The sequence below is a fragment of the Pimephales promelas genome, chromosome 11, assembly GCF_988280905.1.
Source record: "Pimephales promelas chromosome 11, fPimPro1.hap1.1, whole genome shotgun sequence".
Taxonomy (NCBI): Eukaryota; Metazoa; Chordata; class Actinopteri; order Cypriniformes; family Leuciscidae; genus Pimephales; species Pimephales promelas.
In genome coordinates, this window is record NC_142779.1 from 33,418,046 (window position 1) to 33,442,996 (window position 24,951).

General features: G+C 40.2%; 1 protein-coding gene across 2 annotated transcripts in view; it reads left to right on the forward strand.

Moving 5' to 3' along the window:
- The first annotated feature begins 5,840 nt into the window (after positions 1 to 5,840).
- The window catches only part of pkdcca (protein kinase domain containing, cytoplasmic a), a 42,963-nt gene continuing 23,852 nt past the window's right edge, over positions 5,841 to 24,951 (forward strand). The window contains exons 1-2 of one of the 2 annotated variants that reach the window (XM_089117316.1): positions 5,841 to 6,967; positions 21,062 to 21,184. In XM_089117316.1, coding sequence (XP_088973442.1) covers positions 6,290 to 6,967; positions 21,062 to 21,184 — 801 coding nt within the window. In that variant the 5' untranslated portion in view covers positions 5,841 to 6,289. The remainder of the gene's footprint in view (positions 6,968 to 21,061; positions 21,185 to 24,951) is intronic. The other variant, XM_039690590.2, reaches the window with a different exon arrangement.

Here is a 24,951-nt window from a genome sequence, read left to right on the forward strand (position 1 = left end):
CGCCGACGTAAGCTACTCATGTTCGACTCGCGTGGTTATGCCAACACTTCCGGTAGACGCTTCTTCATTGGTGTTGTTCAGCGGTTTCTTCTTTCACTCGGCGGACTGTGAATATCGAAACTAGGAATTGAAATTTTTACTTTTGAACGATTCCGGGAAAAACGAAAAGTTAGTCCCGGTTCCAATCGATACTCGATTCTCGATACCCAACCCTAGTACTAAGTAACCTGAACTAGCCAATTCTCACAAATCAGAACAACCTCCTAGACAACAACCAATCTGGGGTGCGTTTCCCGTACAACGACGTAGTTCGCTGCTTCACTACCATAGTACGATGCATCGTTGGAGAAATCAACTAGCTAGTCACGACTGTTTCCCGAAACGCACTGTCGCAAAGTATCGTTCAACCACGTTGGTTTCGCACGTTGGTAAACTACTTTTAATGAAACTGTTTGAGATCCAATTAACGCAGATTTGTTAATATAAATTACAGACATGTCATCTGAGGACTATTTCTAATTGTTCTCAGTTGTTTTGCTTTATTACCAGACTCAATATTTGGCTCGTTCTTACATAGTAGAGCACGTTCGCACATGCGCACTCTTCAAACACGTTACTTTAAATCGTTTGACAAACTATAAGACGTAAATTCCATTTGTATGTATTCATGATAAAAGGCACCGGAATGTCAGCTTGCTTATTTTGCTCAAGATAAGGATTTATTACGTCCAAATGTCACGCAATATAGAAACGATGCCTCTAACCACAGGTCGAGAGCTGTCGTTCAAACCACCCAACTTTGCGATGCTGTTTGCGAATGTTCGTTGGAACGATGGTTTCGGGAAACACGACTCGTTGAACTATAGTGATAACGACGGAACTTGCGACCATAGTTGGCTAACGACGCTTTTGGGAAACGCTCCCCTGGTTTCAAAAGCAGACACTCAACTAAGACGGCCCTGCTCTCTGTAATGGAAGCTCGGAGACTGGCAAGAGCAGTTTCCAAATTCTCAGTTCTCGTCCTGCTGGATCTGTCTGCTGCCTTTGACACAGTTAACCACCAGATTTTAAAGACGAAGGGCATCTCGGGAACCGCACTACAATGGTTCAAGTCTTACCTCTCAGGTAAGGTGTCATGGAGCGGTGAGGTGTCCAAGACCCAACATCTAGCTACTGGGGTGCCTCAGGGCTCAGTGCTTGGACCACTTCTCTTCTCCGTCTACATGACATCACTAGGATCTGTGATTCAGAACTTGGCTTTTCCTATCACACAACTCTACCTCTCATTCCAGCCTGACGATCCGGCGGTTGCTGCTCGTATCTCGGCCTGCCTGACAGACATTTCTGACTTGATGAAGGACTACCACCTTCAACTAAACCTTGCGAAGACAGAGTTGCTTATTGTCCCGGCCAACCTAACACTACACCACAACTTCTTCATTCAGCTAGGTTTGTCATCCATAAATCCATCAAGGTCAGCCAGGAACCTGTGAGTTGTTATTGGTGACCAATTGAACTTGCTAGAACTGCTCAGTCCTGCAGATTTGCCATATTCATTATTAGAAGGATCAGGCCCTTCCTATCGGAGCATGCTACACAACTACTCCAAGCACTTGTTCTATCCAGAATGGACTATTGTAATGCTCTCCTAGCTTGCTCTGTCAAACCTCTGCAACTGATCCAGATGCTGCAGCAAAAGTGGTCTTTCATGAGCAGCGCATGTCACTCCTCTCCTCACAAAACTGCAGTGGTTTCCAGTTGCCGCTCGCATTAAATTCAAATTCAAGCTCCCTTTTACCTCAACTCATTACTTCAGACTTACGTGCCATCCAGAAACATCGCTCTGCAAATGAACGCTGTCTTCAGAGGCACACAATCGCTTTCTTTTACCTTTTTCTGGTCCCTGCTAGCTATACCAGAGCTGCTGAGTGTGTCCATTTTCAAGAAATGGCTGAAGATGCATATTTTTGGCAACACTTGATCCATTACAATTTATCTTCTATTCTATATCTATTGTCTTTATATATTAAAAATTGTGTACACGTACTGCATTAGGTTAAACTGGGAAGGGTCATAGCTCTTGCATACCGTTGTCCTATATGCTGAATTCACGCAGCCGTCATTTTGAAATGGCTCCGGTGGAAGAGTCGCGAATGCGATGGCTTATTGTTGTGTTTAATGTAGAAATTTGTTATTCTAAAAATTTACATAGGCCTACATTTCTTTCATAGTTCAGACTATACCATGACATTTACAGTAAATTTATAAATATATTTTTTAAATATATGTTCAGAAAATAAAAAAGAAGGAATGAACTATATGTACTGGATTAACATCTAGCCTAATAGTTTAAATCTCGGCAGCAGCTTCGGGTTGGTAGTCCAAGACAAGGTTGATTTTTCCCACCGGAGCCTCGCTTTCTATTTCAAAATGGCTTCTGCGTGAAATCAGCGTATTGTTAGTTGCATTTCTTCTATTGCTCTCATTTGTAAGTCGCAAATTTGGATAAAAGCTCTGCTAAATCAATAAATGCAAACATTTGTTAATCTTTGTTAACGTTAGTTAACAAAAATAAAGCTGTTCATTGTTTGTTCATGTTAGTTCACAGTGCATTATCTAATGTTAACAAGATTTTAATAAAGTATTAGTAAATGTTGAAAAAGTAACATTAACAAAGATTAATAAATGCTGCATAAGCAGTTCCTTATTAGTTCATGCTAACTATTGTAGTTAAATAATGTTAACCAATTTATTGAAATTAACAATTTCATTTTTCAAATGCACAACAAATTCTAATAATTTAGTAGAAACGTCATTTTTATGAGCCCTACAAATAGAACAGAAAAAAAGAGTAGGCTATTTATCAGCGATCATGTCAGATATTCTGATTGATGCTTGATTGACACAACCGCATATGATATATATTTGCAGTCACACAGATGTTTCACGCCTCCACATGGTTACTAAAGGTGGCGTAAAATTGATGTCAAAGGAAACGTGAAAGCGAGGGCTCGGATAAACGCCCTAATAATCCACTCAATCACAAAAACGTCAGTCAAAGGGAAACGCACCGTACCTACAGTCACTTGAATGTATACCCTGAGTGAATTTATATGCAAACATGACAGTAAAAACGCAGTGGGTTTTGGGAGCACAATGTCTGCTCCATTGTCTGAGAAACCCCCAGGAAAATGAACTTTTCTTAAGGCGGATTAATGCGCCCCGCCCCGCTCAAACATCACAACATCTGCAATGCAGCTCACGTGACTTTAAATAATAATTATTATTATTATTATTATTATTATTTTATTATTTACCTATTCTGCCTCAATTAGCCTAATAGTTTATTATAAATAGGTATACACAGGCAACCAACACTGTCTTCAACAAAAGCCATATCGTATTACAAAAAAAAAAAAAAAAAAAAAAAAAATGTATTTGGTCCTCACACATTATTTTCCAGAGTAAAGAAAACATATAGCCTAGAATGCATGTGCAACCAAATAGTGGAATGTTCATTTAACGGAGAAACGATTTACAGGGCTTACACTTGCTTTTTTCTAAGGAGGACATGTGCTCCTAAATTTAAAATATAGAGCCGCGCATTTAGATACTTTTAGCTACTTAACTCATGGACGTTATTATGAAATTTACCAAATGATCATTTCCCCCCTCAGTCCATATTCTTTAAAAAAAAAAAAAAAAAAAACGCTAGATAAAAAAAAAAGAAAGACATGTAAATGTTTTGGTGGGGGTGCTGATGACGCGACCGCCTCTCCTGATATTAATGCGCCATTATCATGCAGGCCGATAACATTGTGTCTCTCTCAGCTTGAGTCCAAGTGCCATGCATATCATTCATTAGCAAAACTAACATTGTCGTACAGGATTCTTTAAGCATGACAGTCATGCTGGACCTTTCATTGAGACCTATGAGAAAGAGAAGTGTATTGGATAAACTAGACTTCAATTTAAACAGCTCATTATTGATAGAGCACTTATTCATTTAATACATTACGTTTATTTTTCCCTGAATGCTACATATATTGAGCATGTTATTTGTACAGATAAGTGATTTTATGTTTACATTGCCAGAGTGTTTTTGATTATGACTATTTGCATTAGTATTTATAATAATACTTTTTATTATTATTATTATTATTATTATTATAACGTCCATAAGATGGAGCTAAGTTTCTCTTTTTACGCAGTAGGCCTATGCGCATAAATGACCATACACTAAGTTGAGAGTTGTCAATATTGCCTTAATATGATTGTATTATAATTATGTTATTGTTGTTATGCAATGATAAAATATGCTATTTATGTTAAACGTTCTGGTTCTGGTTCCTCCAGCGAAGTTTTTTCACATTACACAGAGACTAACATCACCTAGCCTAATTACATTAGCTTAATTACTGCTATAAATAAAAGACGCATGGCAACACTGAAGCGGCCCTGGAGCGGCCGGGCTCATGCTGATCTGCTCTTATTGCTCCAGTTTACAGGTTGATTGTATTTGTTAATGAGTTGCTAACAGCATGTTAATGCGCGCGTGATGGATAGCTGTGTGTGTCGCTGGCATTCGGCCTGCGCTATTCCTGCTTCACGAGAGAGAGAGAGAGAGAGAGAGAGAGAGAGAGAGAGAGAGAGAGAGAGAGAGAGAGAGAGAGAGAGAGAGAGAGAGAGAGAGAGAGAGAGAGAGAGAGAGAGAGAGAGAGAGAGAGAGAGAGAGAGAGAGAGCCATTGCTTAATAATTATACAGGAAAAGCATCATGAAGACTGCTCTTATATCGTTTATGAGTTTGTGTTGAACATATGAGGGTGTTGACTGATTTCGCCGTTTATTTACTCTCGGTCAAACACAGCGCCTGGTGTTGTGAGGAATTCCTTATCTCGCGCGAGTTTAACAAAGCTTACAAGTGCCATGTTTCCATCATTTCTCTCCCCCTTTGCCCGCCCGTGTCTGTTTTTCATTTAAACTTTTACTTCTCCGACCCCAGAGACATAATTATACACATTTTTCTTTCCGAAAGTCAGAGGGACTTGCAAACTGAGCCGAGTCTAATGCGCTGAAAAAACACAATTAAATGCTTGCTTGAAACATTCGGTAAACACGTAGACATGCAAACTAACTGTATCACGTGGGTGTTTAGCCAGAAACACAGAGGAAAACTTCAAGATATTTCATTTGTAAACCATTAAATATATTACACAAAAGGATGGTCTGTGAAAAACTAAAGGCCTAGCTATATAATTATATATACGCTGTCAAATCGATTAATGCAACTAAAAGTTTGTGTTTGTGTGTGTTATAATAATATAGGCTATTTAGAAACTTTTATGTTAGATTCGATTAATCGCAATTAATCGATTTGAAAGCACTATGTAATATAGGCTAGTGAGTGTGTGTGCGCGCGTCAAAATTCCAGACAGTCAAGAGGAAAACCAAAAATATGAAATTTCTTTCTTTTTTTTTTTAATCTACATTTTCTAAATTTTCTTAATTTGTCATTATTTACCCTCCTGTCATTTGCAACTTTCTTCAGTGCACGAGAGGAGAAATTTTAAGGGATGTGTCCCTTTTTTTCGTGCAATGCCATTGAATGGGGACTGAACATTCAAGATCTTCATAAAATAGGCCTAACTTGGCTGACAAAAGCAAAACGCATAAACGTTAATTTCTTATTTATTTGTCTGTTTATCACACAAAGCTATAATGTGGCTTCAAAAGACTTAAAAATAGCCGAACACATTATGTTTGCGTTCCGTTTTGAGGCTTGATATCAAGTCACTATTCATTGTCCATGCATGCAGACATTCCTCCAACGACCTTTTGCATTCCACAAAAGAACGAACGTCATACAGGTTTGGAGCGACTTGAGGGTGAGCAAATGACGACACAATTCTTATGTTGAGGGGAACTATTCCTTTAAGCGCGAACCTTTGCTTTCTCGCCGAGTGAACTGCCAGTCAAAGTGACGTCAGTCTCGTAGGAGTCGCGCTGAGGCGAAGTGCTGGTGCGCGCTCGGAGACCCCCGTTAACTGCGCGCACACGCTGTGTCACCATGAGCAGCAGTGTATGGGGTGGATCTTAAATCATAACAGCAAGATGAACGTACGGCACATCTTTCTGAGCGCAGCATCATAGCCTTCCCTCGCGATCCTGAAGCCTTCACGCTGCACGAGACACTCCGGCTCGGCCACACTGCCTGCTGCTGCCCGGCGGGTAGGCGGAGGCTGGAAGGGGGAACACATCTATTTTCTCCTAATAATAATAAGCAACAAAATGAAGCGGAGGAAGATGGTGGTAGCGGCGGGCTTCTGCCTCTCGTTCCTCATGGGTACGCTGATGAATTTATTGTTCATTCCGGGATTCGAGCACCACGGCGAGCGCGTGCATCGCCACCACCAGCACGAGAAACAGCAGCCGCAGCAGCAGCAGCCCGACGCGGACTCTCCTGCCCGGCTTCAAATCGAGGACCTGACACCCTCCGCCGGACGACTCCCGGAGCTCCAGCGGCAAATACGTGAGCGATTAGATGAGGTTCTGCGGTACCGCCAGAGACGCGCGCACTGGGTCGGCACCGGAGCGCTCGAGCGCAGACGGCTCATGGACCTGGAGCAACGCGGAGAGTGGGAATCATACAAAGGAATTGAGAAAAACAATAATTACGATCAGTCTCGAGCTGTATCCATAGCAACAAAGTCGGTGCTCGGCTGCGGCAGTATTGATAACGTTACCGATGTCCAGTATCTGGGCTCGGGGTACACGAAGGCTGTGTACAAGGCGGCTCTGAACAGCAGCTTCTCCGTCGCGTTGAAATCCGTCGATTTCGGGGGTCACGACATGGAGAATTGTGTGAAGAAATACGCATCAACGACAGACTGTTACAAACTCGCATCCTTCAAAATTGTCAAGGAAATGACCCTGATGGAGAGATTACAGCACCCTAATATTCTCAAGGTAATGTGGATTCTATTTTAAACAAAGCACATCTGGAGCTAGGCTAAACTCTAAATTTAATTCACACGTCGCGGCGCAAACCGAAACGGTTTCATCATTATTTATATTTGTATACATTTCGTCACAATATGTTCCACACACGTTTATGAGTTTTTAAATTGTAACATTTAAACTGTTTGAACCGATGGATTTTGCAGTGGTTGGACTGGTTGCTAAAAACACATTTTTATTTGACTTTTTTTTTTTTACCATTTAAACTTTAGCTGATTTATTTTTATCCACTCCATCTAAACACTGAACCCATAACTAGAAATGGTTAGAAAATGATTTATCAAGTCTAGCCTATATCCCTTTCTGAAATACAGAAATTCATAGCATATCACTTTGTATTATCAAGAGTGCAAGTAGATTTGTATTTAGGCTATTTAGCCTATGTTTTTTTTTTTTTAACTCAAAGCCTGGTTATCTTCTGGGCTGCAGGAAGACAGAAGATAAACGAGGGCTGTTCATTTCATAGTCTCGTTCTCTTATGTTTACAAGAGCTGATTACGACTTCGACAACTACACAAGCGCTCGTGTCAAATAAACGACACGACAGAGCCGCTTCTGCTCGCCTTAAAACGATGAACCGAAACACGAAACACGCAGACAATGAGCCGATGCCCATTTTCAGTCATTGTTGATTGGGTGATAGTGTAATTACTAAGACACACACCGCTTGTGTTGATTTTGATACTCCACGCGTAAACATTCACACTTGAGATCTCACACAGTCACTAAACACGCGGGTTTACATTAGAAAGGCCTATGTGATGGACACTAATCGTTTTTCGTTTGAATTTCTTTAATGAGCCCATTAATTACTAAACTAACTTAATATGTATGCGTATTATACACATATTATACTTCAACAATTAATAAACTAACTAACTAATGATAACAGCGAGCATTTATAAACAGTTCAACCTAATTCCTAATGTTGTTTATTAATGTTACCAATGTAAACACACACTGTATTCATTTAAATCCACAGTAAAATACAAGTTCATATTACACTGATTCAGATAACCCTTTATTTTACAGTGATCCTTGTTACATGTAGTCTCTACAGTAATTATAAATGACATGCAACTAACCCGTAACCAATACCGTACATGTACTTACTTAATATTACTCAGTACTTAAATGCACTGTAAGAAGAAAATGTAACCAAATTTAATTCTGCTATTATCTAAGATAGTTTATTTTATGAGATTGATAGGCGATGCACAGTGGGACAGATCCCCCACAGTTGAATACGGCCATGGGGAGATGGTTTATGTCGTTTCATAAGCAGTAACCGTTGAGGTGGTGTTATTGAAGGCTTTATCAGAAGCTGTGTGTAGATTGGGGCCGCCGGCCTAATTTCATTCTGTGCGCTCACAGCAGGGGACCAACGGTGCAGGGGACCCCGGTTTATCAACTCACACAAAAGACACAGTCATCGTCATTATATCGCAAAGACATGATCACAGACAGTTGCCATTTAAATTCATCATTTTTTTAATATCTAAAAATGAACAACTTTAAACATTTGAGAATGAATTGACAAAGCAAACTTGAATCTGGGTTTGAAATGATAGCTCAGCATTGTTCAAAATATATATATTTGTGATAGTCCGAGCTGTTGCATTTTAAAAGGATTGTTCAATGCATTAAGGAATAACATGATATTGTTGTGTTAAACCAAATTAAATGTGGCCACAGGTTGGTCTTCTTTTGATTGAATCTTTTGCTTGATTTGAATTAAGAATGGATTTTTTTATTTTTTTATTTATAAAGGCATATTGAAGCTTATTTTCTTTATTTCTGATATTTATTGTACTGCTATTCTCTTATATATCAAAGAAAGAAATTATCTTAACTTAAAAACATACACTCTAAAAACCCAAATTTGGGTTAAATATGGACAAACCCAAATGTTGGGTTAAAAATATCATTAAAATAGTTGAACAGTTGAAAGTGAAAGTTGGTTTAAAATTTTAAATGAAATTTTTAACCCAACATTTGGGTTTGTCCATATTTGACCCAAATTTGGGTGGAAACAACCCAGCATTGTTTAGAGTGTAAAAACTGTAAAGAATATTTTTGGAGCATTCTCTAATGATTTATTAATTTGCCCACACTTTAAAAATGCTTTGGGTCAGATATGGACAAACCCAAACGTTGGGTTAAAAAATGTCATTCAAAAATATAACTCAATGGCTGGGTTTGTCCATATTTGACCCAAAGTTGGGTTAAAACAACCCAGCAATTTTCCGAGTGATCTATTTTAAATGAGCTTTGTTAAGCTTAACATAACAACACCTGATTTAGTCATTCATAACACTGACATCAAATAGCCAGTTGAGCAGTTTTAAATGCTTTGTGGTTGCGCTTTATTTTACAGTACGTGTACTTACAGTGCACTTACCGAGGAAAGTAGTGGTAATATAAGGTAACTACATGGGTTCAGGATTAGTACCTAGTTATTACCCAGTTTACTATAATACGTACATGAACATGGTGAACGGGACTGTACAATAAAGTGCTACCTATTATTTTTTTCCATTACATTTCAAGTCTTTTACAAATATCAATACGTGTGAATGTTGAGTTGAATATGGGCGTCAGCTCGTTCTGTAGTGCCACGTCTCACTCTCTGCCAAGAGCTTCAGAGCCGGCGCTTGGCTGTGATCAGGCCCTAGTTCTTCAAACATTCATAAATCAGCAAAACGACATAAATAATACCTCTCCCTATAAACCTATAATGATGGAAACGCATACACAGATATTCCTCACATCATGTAAGTATTAATAAACAACCCGTGCAGTCGACATTCTTCGCCCGCGCACCTAACCAATCAGGCCCAGAAGTGTTGCTTTTCACTTGCTTTACATCAGACAGAAACTGCGAGGTCGAAGGTGAGAAGATATGATCCGGCGGGCTGATTATCAGCGGCTCGGGTTCAGCCAGAGTGCAGACCGGCACAGGTCTGAAGGAGCGAGGTCACACTCCGCTCGGCTTGCCAGTCTTTAACTAGCATGTCTGTCAAGCAGATCCCGTCTTCCTCTTACAAGCGAGGGCAACACCTGCTGTATAAACACTCATGATTGGTGGTGGTGGTGCTGGATCCGTGCGGACAGGGAGAGTGGGCTTAGTCATGTACATGTCAGCGCTGACACTAGATGCAAACTGTGTGTGTCTGATTAATGACCACTGGGTATCTCTCTGGAAGCTAGTTCGCGCCACAGAATAAAAGATTAAAAAAAGGTAATTGTGACTTTTTTTATACGGGACGGGGGTGGGGTTCTCTAGTTTGGCCCGAACCCTGAGAAATCCTGCGGGATGTGATAGGGCTAGTTAGAAGTGTGGTGGAGGGATGTTGATAACTGTATGCATACCTCTGATTAACTGAATGTGCTCCTCTCGTGTTAAATTAAAGCGCTCCTTCCGTCCTTTGTTGATAAAACATCATAAAAAAAAACACCGTCAGGATTTACTAAAGACGCAGTGAAAATATAGCGCTGTGAACAGGGTTATTTTTGCGGCTGATTTTATTGCATATGCATTTCTATGAGTTTTCCTTTCAGACGCAAAATGTATGTGAGGAGAGCATTTAAATGTCCTGTATTATGCCCCTTTTCAAGATGTAAAATAAGATGTCCCCAGAATGTGTATGTGAAGTTTCAGCTCAAAATACCCAACAGATCATTTTTTACAGCATGTTTAAATTGTCATTTTTTGGAGCTTAGAAAAACGCGCTGTTTGAGTGTGTGCCCTTTAAATGCAAATGAGCTGCTGCTGCCGGCACAGGGGGCGGAGCTTCATGAGCTCGCGCTCAGTCTCTCAGGACAATTTCATCTCACGGAATTATGATAATATCAGAAACTTTCAGTAACCGTGTTCACTTCGAGTCGGACAATAATGCCTACAGAGTCAGAGTGCTGTATAGAGATGGAACAGGTATAGTTTAGTAGTTTAATTACGGTTATTATAACATATTTGTCATCTGCTTGTATTTATCCATTATTTAATAGCCTACAAGTCTGTTGTTTCAGACCAGGTCTGAATGATGATCAAACATATACTGATGACATTACTAAAGTTTATTGTTCATCACACAGAAGATGAAGCGTCAGTTTTACTTCAGAAAATCACCGTAAGAGCTGAGTAAACACGGTAAATTATAAGAAGTTGTCGGGCGTTAGTCAAAAAAACTGATCTACTGACGTCATTAAAGAAGGAAGTCGAGGGATGTAGTCCAAACGGGCCGTTCGATGTAGGCCACTTCTGTTAAATAAAATATCTCGCTTGGCATTGAACTTTGAGCTTTATAATTTTACAGATATTATTTATACTTTAACAACCACATTACACACTAACTAAAGTTTGAATCATGGGATCATGATGAACTGGAGCTTTAAATGAATCATGCAAGCTGATTTACTAAGGTTTGCGGTAGTCAGTTTACTGGTGTCTGCACCATTATTTACTGCCCAAAAAACAAGCGGCAACATTCTAATCTGAATAATGAAGCCGACCTGGAAGTGCGATAAACTGCAATACATCTAAAATCCGCTAGGGGCAGGTCCCAAAAGGGAGCAAATATCTATAGACCTCATGTTAAAATATCCGTTTTCACAGAATAAATTCATGCTTTTACAGGTTGTCCCATGGACTTTTATTCTATTTTTGGATAGGTTCCGGGTGCCTGACAACTGTGAGGGGGGGGGGGGGGTGAATTTCTTTCTAACTCGTTAGTTTAGATCGTATTTAGATATAAAACGTATGCCAAATAAGGGCGGTTAACTTTGATCGACAGCTGATAACGGGCTGCGCCGAGTGGAATTTGACGTCTCGGCCATGATCTGACACAACACATCATACCACCTCTGTATCCTTTCTGAATATTTGTAGTTTGTATTTCCCAAGATTTTCCAAAATGGCGCCGCCCATACCCCCCACAAACAGCCTCAAAACTGTGACGACAACATGAACCAAACTCTTCCAGTCTTAGATACAACTACAGTGTTTCAGGGTCAATGAACATTATGCAAATTTGTACCATTGTTGTTACATTTGTAACAGACTGACGACTCTTTCGGCAGTTCAGAATCGATTCTTTCTTTTGGGAGACAATAACTTTATTTGTCGTGCATTTTGATCTTTGCTTGCCTTTGCATTCACAAACAGCTATATTACACGCTGCATGAAATGTAATATTTGACAAAAGCATAAAAGGGGCACTTTAAAGGACTAGTTTGCACAAAATAGCTCAGAAAGCACAGTAGTGCGAATGTGTCGAGCATCTGCGCTATCAACAGAAGCATATTTTGAATGACTATGTGTACGCTGTTGTGTTTTAAAACTGAAGAATACTTTGGGGTTTATACTGTAAAGCTCCAAACTGCCCATATATATGTCCTTGTTGGCTATAAGAAGGAAAAGATTATCAGTACAATGAATAATGTTTTTGTATGTTACTTTCACAAAGCTATCATGTGACTTCAGATGAATTGGGATATCGAACTCGAGCCATATGGACTAATTTTAAGGTGCTTTTTTTATCCTCTCTGGAGCTCAACATCCACTTTCCTTTCGTGATAAAAGAGCACCTCCGACATTCTGTCTAACATTTCATTGATGAATAAGTAGTACTACAGAGCTGGAACAACATGAGAGTGAACAAACAATGCCAGAATGTTTTTGTTTTTTTATATATTTTATGCGTGAACAATTCCTTTAAGTTCTTCCGAGTGTTTGTATATGGAAAGCCGTTTGAAATGGTGTGTCGGGCAATCTGCAAAACAGCTTGGGGGCCTGATTAGGGGGTCTTGCACTGGGATTATGTTTACATTAGCATGTCATTCTGTTAACTCTTCAGATTCTTAGTCAGTCCCAAAATACACACACACACACACACACACACACACACAAACTGCAGGGTAATCAGTAACCTGCTAATGTGAGCAAAGCGTGTAACATGTGAATGTGAAAGCTGGGTGTCCTAAACACAGAGGCCCCCAGGGTCATTTTTAAGATGGCAGTGAGACGGAGAGTTTTAGTGCTAGACGCAATTAAACACGGGTTAATACTTCAACCTCTCAGTTTGTCAGGAAGGAGCAAACGCGCACAACACACAGTCTGGGAGACAAGCAAAAATGTGTGTCACATCAATTGTATATCTACATTACTTTAGGCTTTTTGTTCATTTTCTTTAGTGTGTAATGTTGCTGTATAATCATGAAAAGCTCCGCGATTCGAAGTTACTTAAAGTCAAAGAGTTATTTTCTACAGTATATCACTCCAGTGTTTCTGAAACGCCTCCGTTGTAGTCTCGAGTTTCTTCCAGGAACAAACACGTCACAGTATTCCTCATTTAAATAATTCCCACCCAATTATGCTAAATAAAGGGGCGGGGCCTGGTTGAGTTAGTTAGTAGTGTGTTGAAACTGGTTGTTATGGTAAGGGGCGGGCCATTTCCCAAACATGCAATGTCGACCAATCACAACACATTGAGCTTTTCAGAAGGACGAAATAGGAACTAAACTAAACCTAACTAATGTAAAATATATATATATTTTTAAATACATATACTAGTAGACCCTAAAAACTAAATCAAGACTTTGATAAAGTGTATAATAGGTCCTCTTTATAGTTTAAATTTCAGCCCAAAATGAAAACTTTAGTTAGTCACTCGCATGTCGTTCCAAATCTGTATGCATTACGTTGATTTTGTGATCGTTTTGGGGGGAAGAGAAGAGATCAATGTCACAAATTAGATTTTAACTTCAAAATGATTGGATTTCCAATGTTTATCCCATTGTGTGTTTAAAGGGATAGTTCACTTTAAAATTAATTTTTGGTATGTTTTATCTTACCTCAAGGGCATCCAAGATGTAGATGTCTTTGTTTCCGCAGTAGTTTCAATTTTGATATTTTTAGGTCAAACCGTTCTTGTCTGTCAGTCATTTAATGGAGGTCTATGGTCACCACCTCAGAGAGCATGCACAGAGAAATCCAAATTAAACATGATTTAATGACTCGTAAATGTAAGTACACATTGATGGCCTAAGACACGAAATGAGCGATTTGTGTGAGAAAAGGAACAGTATTCATATCGTAACAGGTTGGGAGTGCTGCGTTAATGCCTGTACTGAGAAAGGGCTCTGAACAGGAGGATTGTGGGAGGAAAGGAGTCGAGGATGGGGATGGATTCCTCTGGATGAGCTCAGAAACGCTCTTTCCTCCTCATTCCACATGGCCTTGCTCTCTGTTTATTTTACTAGGCAGGAACAGGTTGATGAGGAAACCAACTTGTCTCTTCCCGTCGTGTGATCGCTTCACTAAAAAGATCCATGTGATTTTCAGAGATTCAGGAAATAAATACAATGTATAAACAGTTCAAGCTGAATAAATTTCATTGCACTTCTGTCATAGTGTTAGTTTATTGGAATTTAGAGGTGTTAGTCATTCGAACCTTGAAAGATCCTAAACTCATCAGCATTAACAACTGCTGAATCATGTCAAACACCAGGCACAGAAACAGGCGTTTGAGGGAAATCTTCTGAAGCCTTTGAAATGACTCTGGCAGTGGGATTTAACAATTTCACATTTTTCTGGTCAGACCTTAATGAGTCTCAAATCTGTTTAATGTTCACTGATCAATTTTAGAGGCAAGGGAAAATGACTCAGAACTTTTTCCAACGGCGTTACTTCAGAAACTTTGATTAAAACAATGTGGTAAAAGTCATTCCCTGAACCGTTTATTCACTTTAGCTTTCCCTCTCAGAAACTCTCTCACACACACACACAGGTTTGAACCTGATCCAAGCTCTAGCTCAGCACGCGGGCCGTCCGCTCGGTGTCAAGCCGCTGTTACTGAGCAGCTCTTGTTCCCGTGGACTGACCGTAGACGTTGGCTTCCACTGCCCACTACTATTCAAACATGGCCGTCTCCGTGGCCATTTTGATTTGCTGCCAGGGTGTCCTCATGAAAGGATCGCGGTAGGGTTGCGAGTGAACGTGTGTTCGTTTGTTAATGGCACCTAACCTAACAAAAAGGCCTTTGAGAATGTAAATTCATATCTGCACACGTGGCACCACTGACGAAGATGCTAGTTAAAGTCATGGAATGAAAATTCACCCTAATTATTTTCTGAATGCATTTTAATGTGGATATACCGTTGCATATGTTTTATCCCGGCTCATAATTCGAAATGTCATAGCTCGTTCTTCCAGTGGAACGACAGACTTCTCTCTGGGGAAGTATGCTGGACTTTTCCAGTCCTTTAGTGCGCTTAATCTCCGACTGTAAGCTCACATTCAGATCTGCGTCCATCCAATCCACAACCAAGTCCCGCTCTACATTTTTCCTTATTTAATAAACCAGTTTCACTCGGATGTTCATCACAACACAGAACAAAAGTTGATTGATACTTTCGTTTCATTGCGTCTTTTTAGCATTTTAAGGCAGTAGCACCTCATTGCAGTACACGAGATCCAGGGGGCGGAGTCAGATCCAGATCTGAGGGGTGGAGTTGGGTAGGTTTAGGGGTGGGTTTAGGGATCGGGTGGAGTTGGGTAGGCTTAGGGGTTGGTTTAGGGATCAGGGGGTGGAACTGGGTAGGTTTAAGGGTGGTTTTAGGGATCAGGGGGTGGAGATGGGTAGGTTTAGGGGTGGGTTTAGGGATTGGGTGGAGCTGGGTAGGTTTAGGGATTAGGGGGTGGAGTTGGGTAGGTTTAGGGGTGGGTTTAGGGATCGGGTGGAGCTGGGTAGGCTTAGGGGTTGGTTTAGGGATCAGGGGGTGGAACTGGGTAGGTTTAAGGGTGGTTTTAGGGATCAGGGGGTGGAGATGGGTAGGTTTAGGGGTGGGTTTAGGGATCGGGTGGAGCTGGATAGGTTTAGGGATCAGGGGGTGGAGTTGGGTAGGTTTAGGGGTGGGTTTAGGGATCGGGTGGAGCTGGGTAGGCTTAGGGGTTGGTTTAGGGATCAGGGGGTGGAACTGGGTAGGTTTAAGGGTGGTTTTAGGGATCAGGGGGTGGAGATGGGTAGGTTTAGGGGTTGGTTTAGGGATCAGGGGGTGGAACTGGGTAGGTTTAAGGGTGGTTTTAGGGATCAGGGGGTGGAGATGGGTAGGTTTAGGGGTGGGTTTAGGGATCAGGGAGTTGAGTTGGGTAGGTTTAGGGATGGGATTAGGGATCAGTGGGTGGAGTTGGGTAGGTTTAGGGGTGGGTTTAGGGATCAGGGGGTGGAGCTGGGTAGGTTTAGGGGTGGGTTTAGGGATCAGGGGGTGGAGTTGGGTAGGTTTTAGGGTTGGTTTAGGGGTCAGGGGGTGGAGTTGGGTAGGTTTAGGGGTAGGTTTAGGGATCAGGGGGTGGAGTTGGGTAGGTTTAGGGGTGGGGTTAGGGATCAGGGAGTTGAGTTGGGTAGGTTTAGGGGTGGGTTTAGAGATCAGGGGGTGGAGTTGAGTAGTTTTAGGGGTGTTTTTAGGAATGGGGGTGGAGCTGGGTAGGCTTAGGCGTGGGGTTAGGGATCAGGGGCTGGAGTTGGGTAGGTTTAGGGGTGGATTTAGGATTTGAGGTGGAGCTGGGTAGGTTTAGGGGTTGGTTTAGGGATCAGAGGGTGGAGTTGGGTAGGTTTAGGGGTGGGTTTAGAGATCAGGGAGTTGAGTTGGGTAGGTTTAGGGGTGGGTTTAGAGATCAGGGGGTGGAGTTGGGTAGTTTTAGGGGTGTTTTTAGGAATGGGGGTGGAGCTGGGTAGGCTTAGGCGTGGGGTTAGGGATCAGGGGCTGGAGTTGGGTAGGTTTAGGGGTGGATTTAGGAATCGAGGTGGAGCTGGGTAGGTTTAGGGGTTGGTTTAATATTTTTATTGTGTGGTAACTGTTTTATAAAAGCAATAAGGTACTGGAAGTAAATGCTGTCTTGTAAATAAATCATGGCTAAAGGGGGCTCCGCTTCACGTCGTGCCTAACAACACCCTTCAGTCGTTACTTATTTACGATACAGCACAGCCTCTCGTACCTTATTGCTTACTGAAGTAACTTTTGAACTGAATCGTTGCCTTTTATTATACTGGTATCGCTAATGTTTTATAAAAGCAGTTGCTATTGCATTACAGTGATTTTAGTTTGGTTAAGAAGACTTTACCTCTGGCATCTGTCACAATCACACTTACACACAAACTCATCAATGTGAGAAGAACACTCAATTGTCTTTATGAAGTAAGGTTGCGATACCATGGTACAGTCATAGTATCAGATGGTAATATGATACACCATAGGACTGAATGATTACCTCAAAGCCATGGAATGATTCATGAGAAAATAAAGTGGAGAACTAGACCATGAAAGATCTAGCTAATTTCTGTTGGCCACTTTACTTCACCCCTCCTAGAATGATTCCGCTTACTCACTCTTTCCTGAAAATTAAGACAAATCTTCCTTGGGATTTTTTAATTTTTTTTGTACAGCCTAAAATGACAGACCGAGCTCAGGAATACCAAAAAATATTTCTGGAGCCGTTGGTGACTTTAGCAACTGGTGTAGCTCTGGACATATACAAAGTCTCCGTAGTAAATGAACCGGACGGGCGAGTTGACCTTTGAGCTGGTGTCAGGCGAAACGGCACCGTGTGGCTAGACGGACCACAGCGTTCCTCCATCTGCGGGTCTGCTTCATTCCCAGCCGGCAGCCTTGGAGTCTGAGCACAAACGCTCACATTTGAGATGAATCACGCTGATAACAGTCATTAGAGTGTGTTTAATCTCAGATTGGGCTCGCTCGACAAGCCTGTCTGCACACAGACCTCAGATCAGATTGGTCCTGTTCCTGCTTCATATCACAGGCTGAACTTGTTCAAGATCCTCCCATGGGGACAGTTAGAAAGATCCAGAGCTGTTGTCCTAAATTTGACATTTGAGATATCAAAGGTGTCTCGGGACCTGTCAGACTTCACATTGCTGATGCGTTCTACACTACAGGCCAAAACTCAAGAATCACCAATTAAATCAGCTGGTTAAAGAGCTTCTAGTTATTTTCCAGTGGTAAAGTGACCAGTTTTAGCCACCAATGGACATCTATAGCTTTTCACATTTATGAAATGTCCCATACGCCATCTGACAGATTTATTTCTACATTAATACTACTTTGGTAACACTTTACTTCATAAACAGTAAAATGCATTATAAAAGTATGTTTAATGCATTCATTAAGGCTTGTAATGCATCTTATAATGCATTGTATGGGTTTAGGAATTATTGCAACTGCAGTTATAATACATTATTATACTTTCTTTTCATTGAACACAGCTTTAGAAAGTATGACACGACAAACAACCAATTTCAGCTGTAACAAGGAGACTTCATAATGCATTGTAACTTTGTTTCCAATTTATGAAAATATAAAATGCATTATAACATATATTATGAACACCTTTATAATGCATGATACAGAAAGGCTTTAAGTAAAGTGTTACCAAAAATGTTCTTGTTTTTTTTTGGTCAAGACTTTTTTTATATATATAAAAACATCTTTAAATAAATGTATCTGATATGAAGTGTTTTATTTTAAGATTCAGAGAATATATATATATATTCCATTGACATATTGGCATTTTTTCTTAAGCATTAATATATATATATATATATATATATATTGTTATTATATATATATATATATATATATTGTTATTATATATTCATTTACTATTATATATTCTTTTTACTATTAATAATCATATTTCCTATTATTTTACACAATTTTTGCATGATTTTTGAAGTGTGTAAATCATTCATAAATCCATTTCTACATAAATGTTCCTATTGAACTGGATGCAGCACTATGTACGTATGACACACAGAAATGCATGTTTGTGTTTTTAGGAATAAGGCCCAGTGTTGTTGCTAGGCAACACAACATCCCCCGTGTCGTCACCGGACAGTTTTAGCATTACCAGTGTACGAGTTTGAGGTGTTATGCATTATTAGCAAGTGTGAATGATGTGACTAAATGAAGTAACACTGCAATAGAAGTTAGCATGTACTGACACAGACAGTTATAATTCCAGTACAGATGAACGTGGAAACTAACTTGTTAACTTACACAACTGGAACACACACTTGGCTGTGCATTAACATAATGGTCCGGCGTTTTCCCTTTGATGCTTGCGATGCAGCCGGTCACAGCAATTGGTTGTTTTCTTTTTTGATGAAATTTCATGCTGTTTAATTTTAACTTGCTTCTTTGGCTTGAATTAGCTTGGGAAAATGTTTCTGTAAGCAAAGAGCCAAATCCTGCCCCGCTAAGAGCCCGTCACGGCAGACCGAGGAAACAGCCTCTAACATACAGACCTCCCCCACAAAACAAACAAGCACACGTTTCCTGATTACACGCTGTCTGTCTCTCTCTCTCTCTCTCTGTGTGTGTGTCTGTCTGTCTGTCTGCCTGTCTGTGTGTCTATCTGTCTGTCTGTCTGTCTGCCTGCCTGTCTATCTGTCTGTCTGTCTGCCTGTCTGTCTGTCTGTCTGTCTGTCTGCCTGCCTGTCTATCTGTCTGTCTGTCTGCCTGTCTGTCTGTCTGTATGTCTGTGTGTCTATCTGTCTGTCTGTCTGCCTGCCTTTCTGCCTGTCTGTCTGTCTGTCTGACTGCCTGTCTGCCTATCTGTCTGTCTGTCTGTCTGTCTGTCTGTCTGCCTTTCTGCCTGTCTGTCTGTCTGACTGTCTGTTTGCCTGTCTGCCTTTCTGTCTGCCTGTCTGTCTACCTGTCTGTCTGTCTGTCTGCCTTTCTGCCTGTCTGTCTGTCTGTCCGACTGTCTGTTTGCCTGTCTGCCTGTCTGTCTGTCTGTCGGTCTGTCTATCTGACTGTCTGTATTCCTGTCTGTCTGTCTGCCTGTCTGTCTACCTGTCTGTCTGTCTGACTGCCTTTCTGCCTGTCTGTCTGTCTGACTGCCTGTCTGTCTACCTGTCTGCCTGTCTGTCTATCTGTCTGTCTGACTGCCTTTCTGTCTGTCTGACTGCCTGTCTGCATGTCTGTCTGTTTGACTGCCTTTCTGCCTGTCTGTCTGCCTGTCTGTCTATCTGTCTGTCTGTCTACCTGTCTGTCTATCTTTCTGTCTGTCTGTCTGCCTGTCTGTCTGCCTGTCTGTCTTATCTGTCTGCCTGCCTGTCTGTCTGTCTATCTGTCTGTCTGACTGCCTGTCTGTCTGCCTGTCTGTCTGTCTGCCTATCTGCCTGTCTATCTGTTTCCCTGTCTGTCCATCTGTCTGTCTATCTGTCTACCTGTCTGTCTGCCTGTCTATCTGTCTGCCTGTCTGTCTGTCTGCCTGTCTGTCTCTCTGTCTGTCTGCCTGTCTGTCTCTCTGTCTATCTGTCTGTCTGTCTGCCTGTCTACTCGTCTGTCTGCCTGCCTTTCTGTCTGTCTATTTGTCTGTCTGCATGTCTATCTGCTTGTCTATCTGCTTGTCTGTCTGCCTGTCTTTCTACATGTCTATCTGTCTGTCTGCCTGCCTGCCTGTCTGTCTGGCTGTCTGGTTGTCTGCCTGTATGTATATCTACTTTTCTGTCTGTCTGTCTATCTGCCTGTCTGTCTGTATGGTGTTCTGCCTGTCGGTCTATCTGCTTGTCTGCCTGCCCATCTGTCTGTCTTTTTACCTGTCTGTCTGTCTCTCTGTCTGTCTATCTGCTTGTCTGTCTGTCTGGCTGTATAGTGTTCTACCTGTCTGTCTGCCTGCCTGTCTACCTGTCTGTCTTTTTACCTGTCTGTCTGTCTATCTGCTTGTCTGTCTGTCTGTTTGCCTGTCTGTCGGTCTGTCTGTCTGTCTTTCTGCCTGTCTATCTGTGTGCCTGCCTGCCTGTCTGTCTGTCTGCTCCCATAACACCTGACACAATGCTATTTAACTGACTTGATTTACGTAACACTTTCAGTTCACTCAGAATGATTTCCATGTACAGTATCGCACACAAGCTTCACTCCAGAGCTTGATGTGGGGTCTGTGTCAAACGAGTGAAACTCAACACACTGCTGTTATCCTGCGAGCGCAGTGCTGACGGATGCTCTCGTGTCTCTCTCCTGCAGCTGTACGGATACTGCTACCAGGACAGCAACGATATAAAGGACACGGTGACGGCCATCACAGAGCTGGGAAGCCCTCTGGAGATGATCACGCTGCTGCAGACGCCCTGGGACGAGAGATTCAGGGTGAGTCTGGCCTCATATCACACTCAGCATCTACTGTCCGTCTGGAGCTCCAGGGACGCCCAGCCTTCATTTAGGCTTATCAGCTGTGAACCAATCTGAGTCAGGGATTTTGCTAACGTTACTATGATAAAATAATGAAATCTTATTGTGATTTAGATTATTTGACATTGTAAACAATTGTATACAATGGGGCTCAAAAGTCTCAAAACTAAAACTTTTTTTTTTTAATTTAACCTAGAAATACATATAGTGTTTCAAAAAACTCTTTTTTAAATTTTAAAAAAAGCATAAAATAATCTAATGTTATTGTTATTTCTAGATTATTTGACATTTATATATACAGTATATATAAATATATATATATATATATATATATATTTAAACTAGAAACAAATAGAGCGTTTTCAAATTTGTAAAAAAAGCATTCAGAATAGTAAAATGATTAAATGTTATTGTGATTTACAGAATATTTGACATTGTAAAAAAATACATTGGGGCTCAAAAGTCTGAAATCTAAAACGTACTTGCTTATTACATATATATAATATATTTATTTATTTGTTTATTTATTTATTCTATTTATTCATTTCTTTTTACATTCAGCACAATAAAAAATAAAGGTTATTGTCAATTAAACATTAATTATGACATTGTAAAATATTAGTCTGAAACCATAATATAAGTCTGAAACCATATTGAAAACCTAAATAAATACAAAGTTTCAGAAACACTGACAAAATGTAAAAACTGTCCTGTTTATTTTTCATTTCACCATTTTTAGATTCAGCTTAATAAAAATATAAAGGTTCATTTTGATGAAATATCATTATAAAATATCATTATAATATCAGTATAAACAGTCTGAAACCTGAAAAAATCTGAATATTTATATATTCATTTTTATTTAGTTAGCTAGTTAGTTTATCATAGAAGTTTTAGAATTGTCCAAAAACAATAAAGTTAAAGTTAACTTAAAATTAAAACTTTAAATTTTACTTCTAATGAATATATTTTTCTATTTCTGTATTTTTATTAACTAACATTAACAAAGATTTAAAAAAAACAAAGCATTTTTCACTAGTGGTCTCAGACTTTTGTACACCGCTGAATATATTCCGAGATGTTATTTGAGAAAGATGAATAGATTGGGAGAGGCCAACAGCTCATTTACCCCGAATAAACAAACAGGGGAACAAAATTACATTCATTTCATAAAATTACTACCATTTCATAATGCAATGTAAACATTTTTAATGACTTCAACCCAGTTGGCCGACCTCTAACTGTGTTTTTTCTGTGCAATGCCACGGGTCAGCGGTTCATGCGTTCAGGTGCTCATGTTGGTGACACGGGTTTGAGTCCTGCCTGCGACATGTCCTAATCGCATGTCCCTAATCAAACACTTCCCAAAAAGCAGCCCATAGTAGAGTTAAACCTGTTTTACAGCAGGACGTCCTGTACTCTGCTCTCTCCGAACTTCCCGTTAAGTAGCACAGCGTTTGCCTGATCGCTATCGCTATCCTGGCAACATCCCATAATAATCTGCGATGACTTCCTGTGGCCAAAGCGCATCCTGTCCAGAGAGGATTAAACCAATGCATGAGATAACAGGATTTATGTTAAACACATGGGCATGGGCTTTAAATGGGAGATGTGTTATATGTCATGAGCTCAGATTATAATTGCAGACTCACAACAGTGCTGGGTAGAAACTGACTATATTGTGATACAGATTCCAAAAACAAACTACTTGTAATTTGATTACATTACATTTTAAAATAATCATAATCAGACCACACTCACTCTGCTTCACAAACACAACACACTCGCTGCACCTCTCGCTCCACATGCCATGCTTTAATAGGGAACGGACACAGTGCACTCGTCTACATGTCAACACCGCGGTATAGAGTTCAGCAGAGCAATTCAGAACCGGACTTCAGTTTCAATCGACTTTCAGCAGCCTTTCATTTACCATAACTCACACCCAAGTATTCTGCTAAATATGTTGGTTGGTTTCAGAGTGATATTTCAGTCATATTGAATGAATTTCCAGTCTAGAACAATGAGAACGAGGACTTTATGTTCAGTGAATTAAGAGTTCCTGCTGTTGATTTTCTCATGCTTTTTATTGCCTCTTTAAGGCTTTTCTTGGCTTTCTCCTTTCATTTCGTACTATTTTTAAGCATTTTATGGATTCCTTTATATATTTTACACAGCTTTGAGGTTTGTGTGCATGTCTGTGAATGTTTCTGTCAGGTCTAGGCCTAATTAATTTCAGTCAGTCCTTTGACAAAATGTGTGCAGGTTTTAAGTTTCATAGCGCACACAATTCTGATTTGTTTATTAAATATTTAAGCCTATCATTTCGCAAGTGATGAATTCTGGTAGAGTGTATTTAAAGGGATAGTTCACCCCAAAAATGTAAAAGAAGATATTTAGAAGAATGTTGGTAACCAAACAGTTGAAGGAAACGATTAACTTATTATACAGTCAATGGGGTCCATCAACTGTTTGGTTACCAACATTCTTTTAAATAAGAAAAAACACTTATTGGTTCGGAACAAATTGAGGGTGAGTAAATGATGACCGAACGTTCATTTTTGGGGGAACTATCCCTTTAATATCAACAACATCTACATTGGATGTCTTGGTAATGATGACACGATACCAAAAGACTTTCTAATAATGACTAATAACTAGTGCTGTCAGTTAAACACGTTATTAACGGCGTTAACGCAAACCCATTTTAACGTGATTAATTTTTTTATCGCGAGATTAACGGCCTTTTTGGCCTAGCAAACTTTGTAGTTTTTTCTTTACATGCTTTTGCAACAGGATGCGGCATTCGTCGACCAAAACACTGAAGCAGCGGCGCGCGCACCGAGGTCAAAATTCAAAATAGTTACATTTTTGCCGCTGCGACGATTACCAGCGCGGACAATAGAAACTTTTTGGCATCCAAAAACTTTTGAAAACTGGCGTAGCGCCGCGCATGTCCTGTCTGAAAGCACTGGATCTAGCTAGACCGGAAACACACTTGTTGCGAACCGGCCAAATAGTAGGTTAACGTTACGTGAATGACGAGCGCGAGACGCCGAAATGGATGCCAATAAGATTCTGAATTTAAAAAGTTTACTTTTAAAAAGTTGCCAAATTGGTTCCATTGATAAGACCAAAGTGATCTGTGTGTTTTGTTGTTGTGACTTGAGCTATCATCATCATCGCAGCACATCCAGTCTGAAACACCGCTTGATGATGGCAACACACACACACACACACAGCTGATGCGAATTCTCCACCCCCTCGTCAATATCAGGACCTCGTCAGTATTTCTTTCACCCTATTATTGATGGACAGTGTTACATTATGTGAGAGATTATTTGCTCCAAGTGAGAATGGTAGTTGGAAATTGAACACTGTATATGCCAACGTTGTTAAAAAACAATTGCACAAAGCAAGCCGATCCACTTTTCCAAGTTGATGAGAGCATTAAAATGAGAAAAAATAATGGGACAAAAAGAAATCAATTGACATTTAGAATAGATAAAAATGTGTGATTAATCGTGAGTTAAGTTAACTATGACATTAATGCGATTAATCGCGATTAAATATTTTAATCGTTTGACAGCACTACTAATAACTAATAATATATAGGAAAAAAACACCATTTATTTGAAATTTTTATTTTTAAAATCATTATTAATGTTTTTACTGAAGCTTTTGATCAATTTAATGCATGCTTGCTAAATAAAAATGTTTATTTA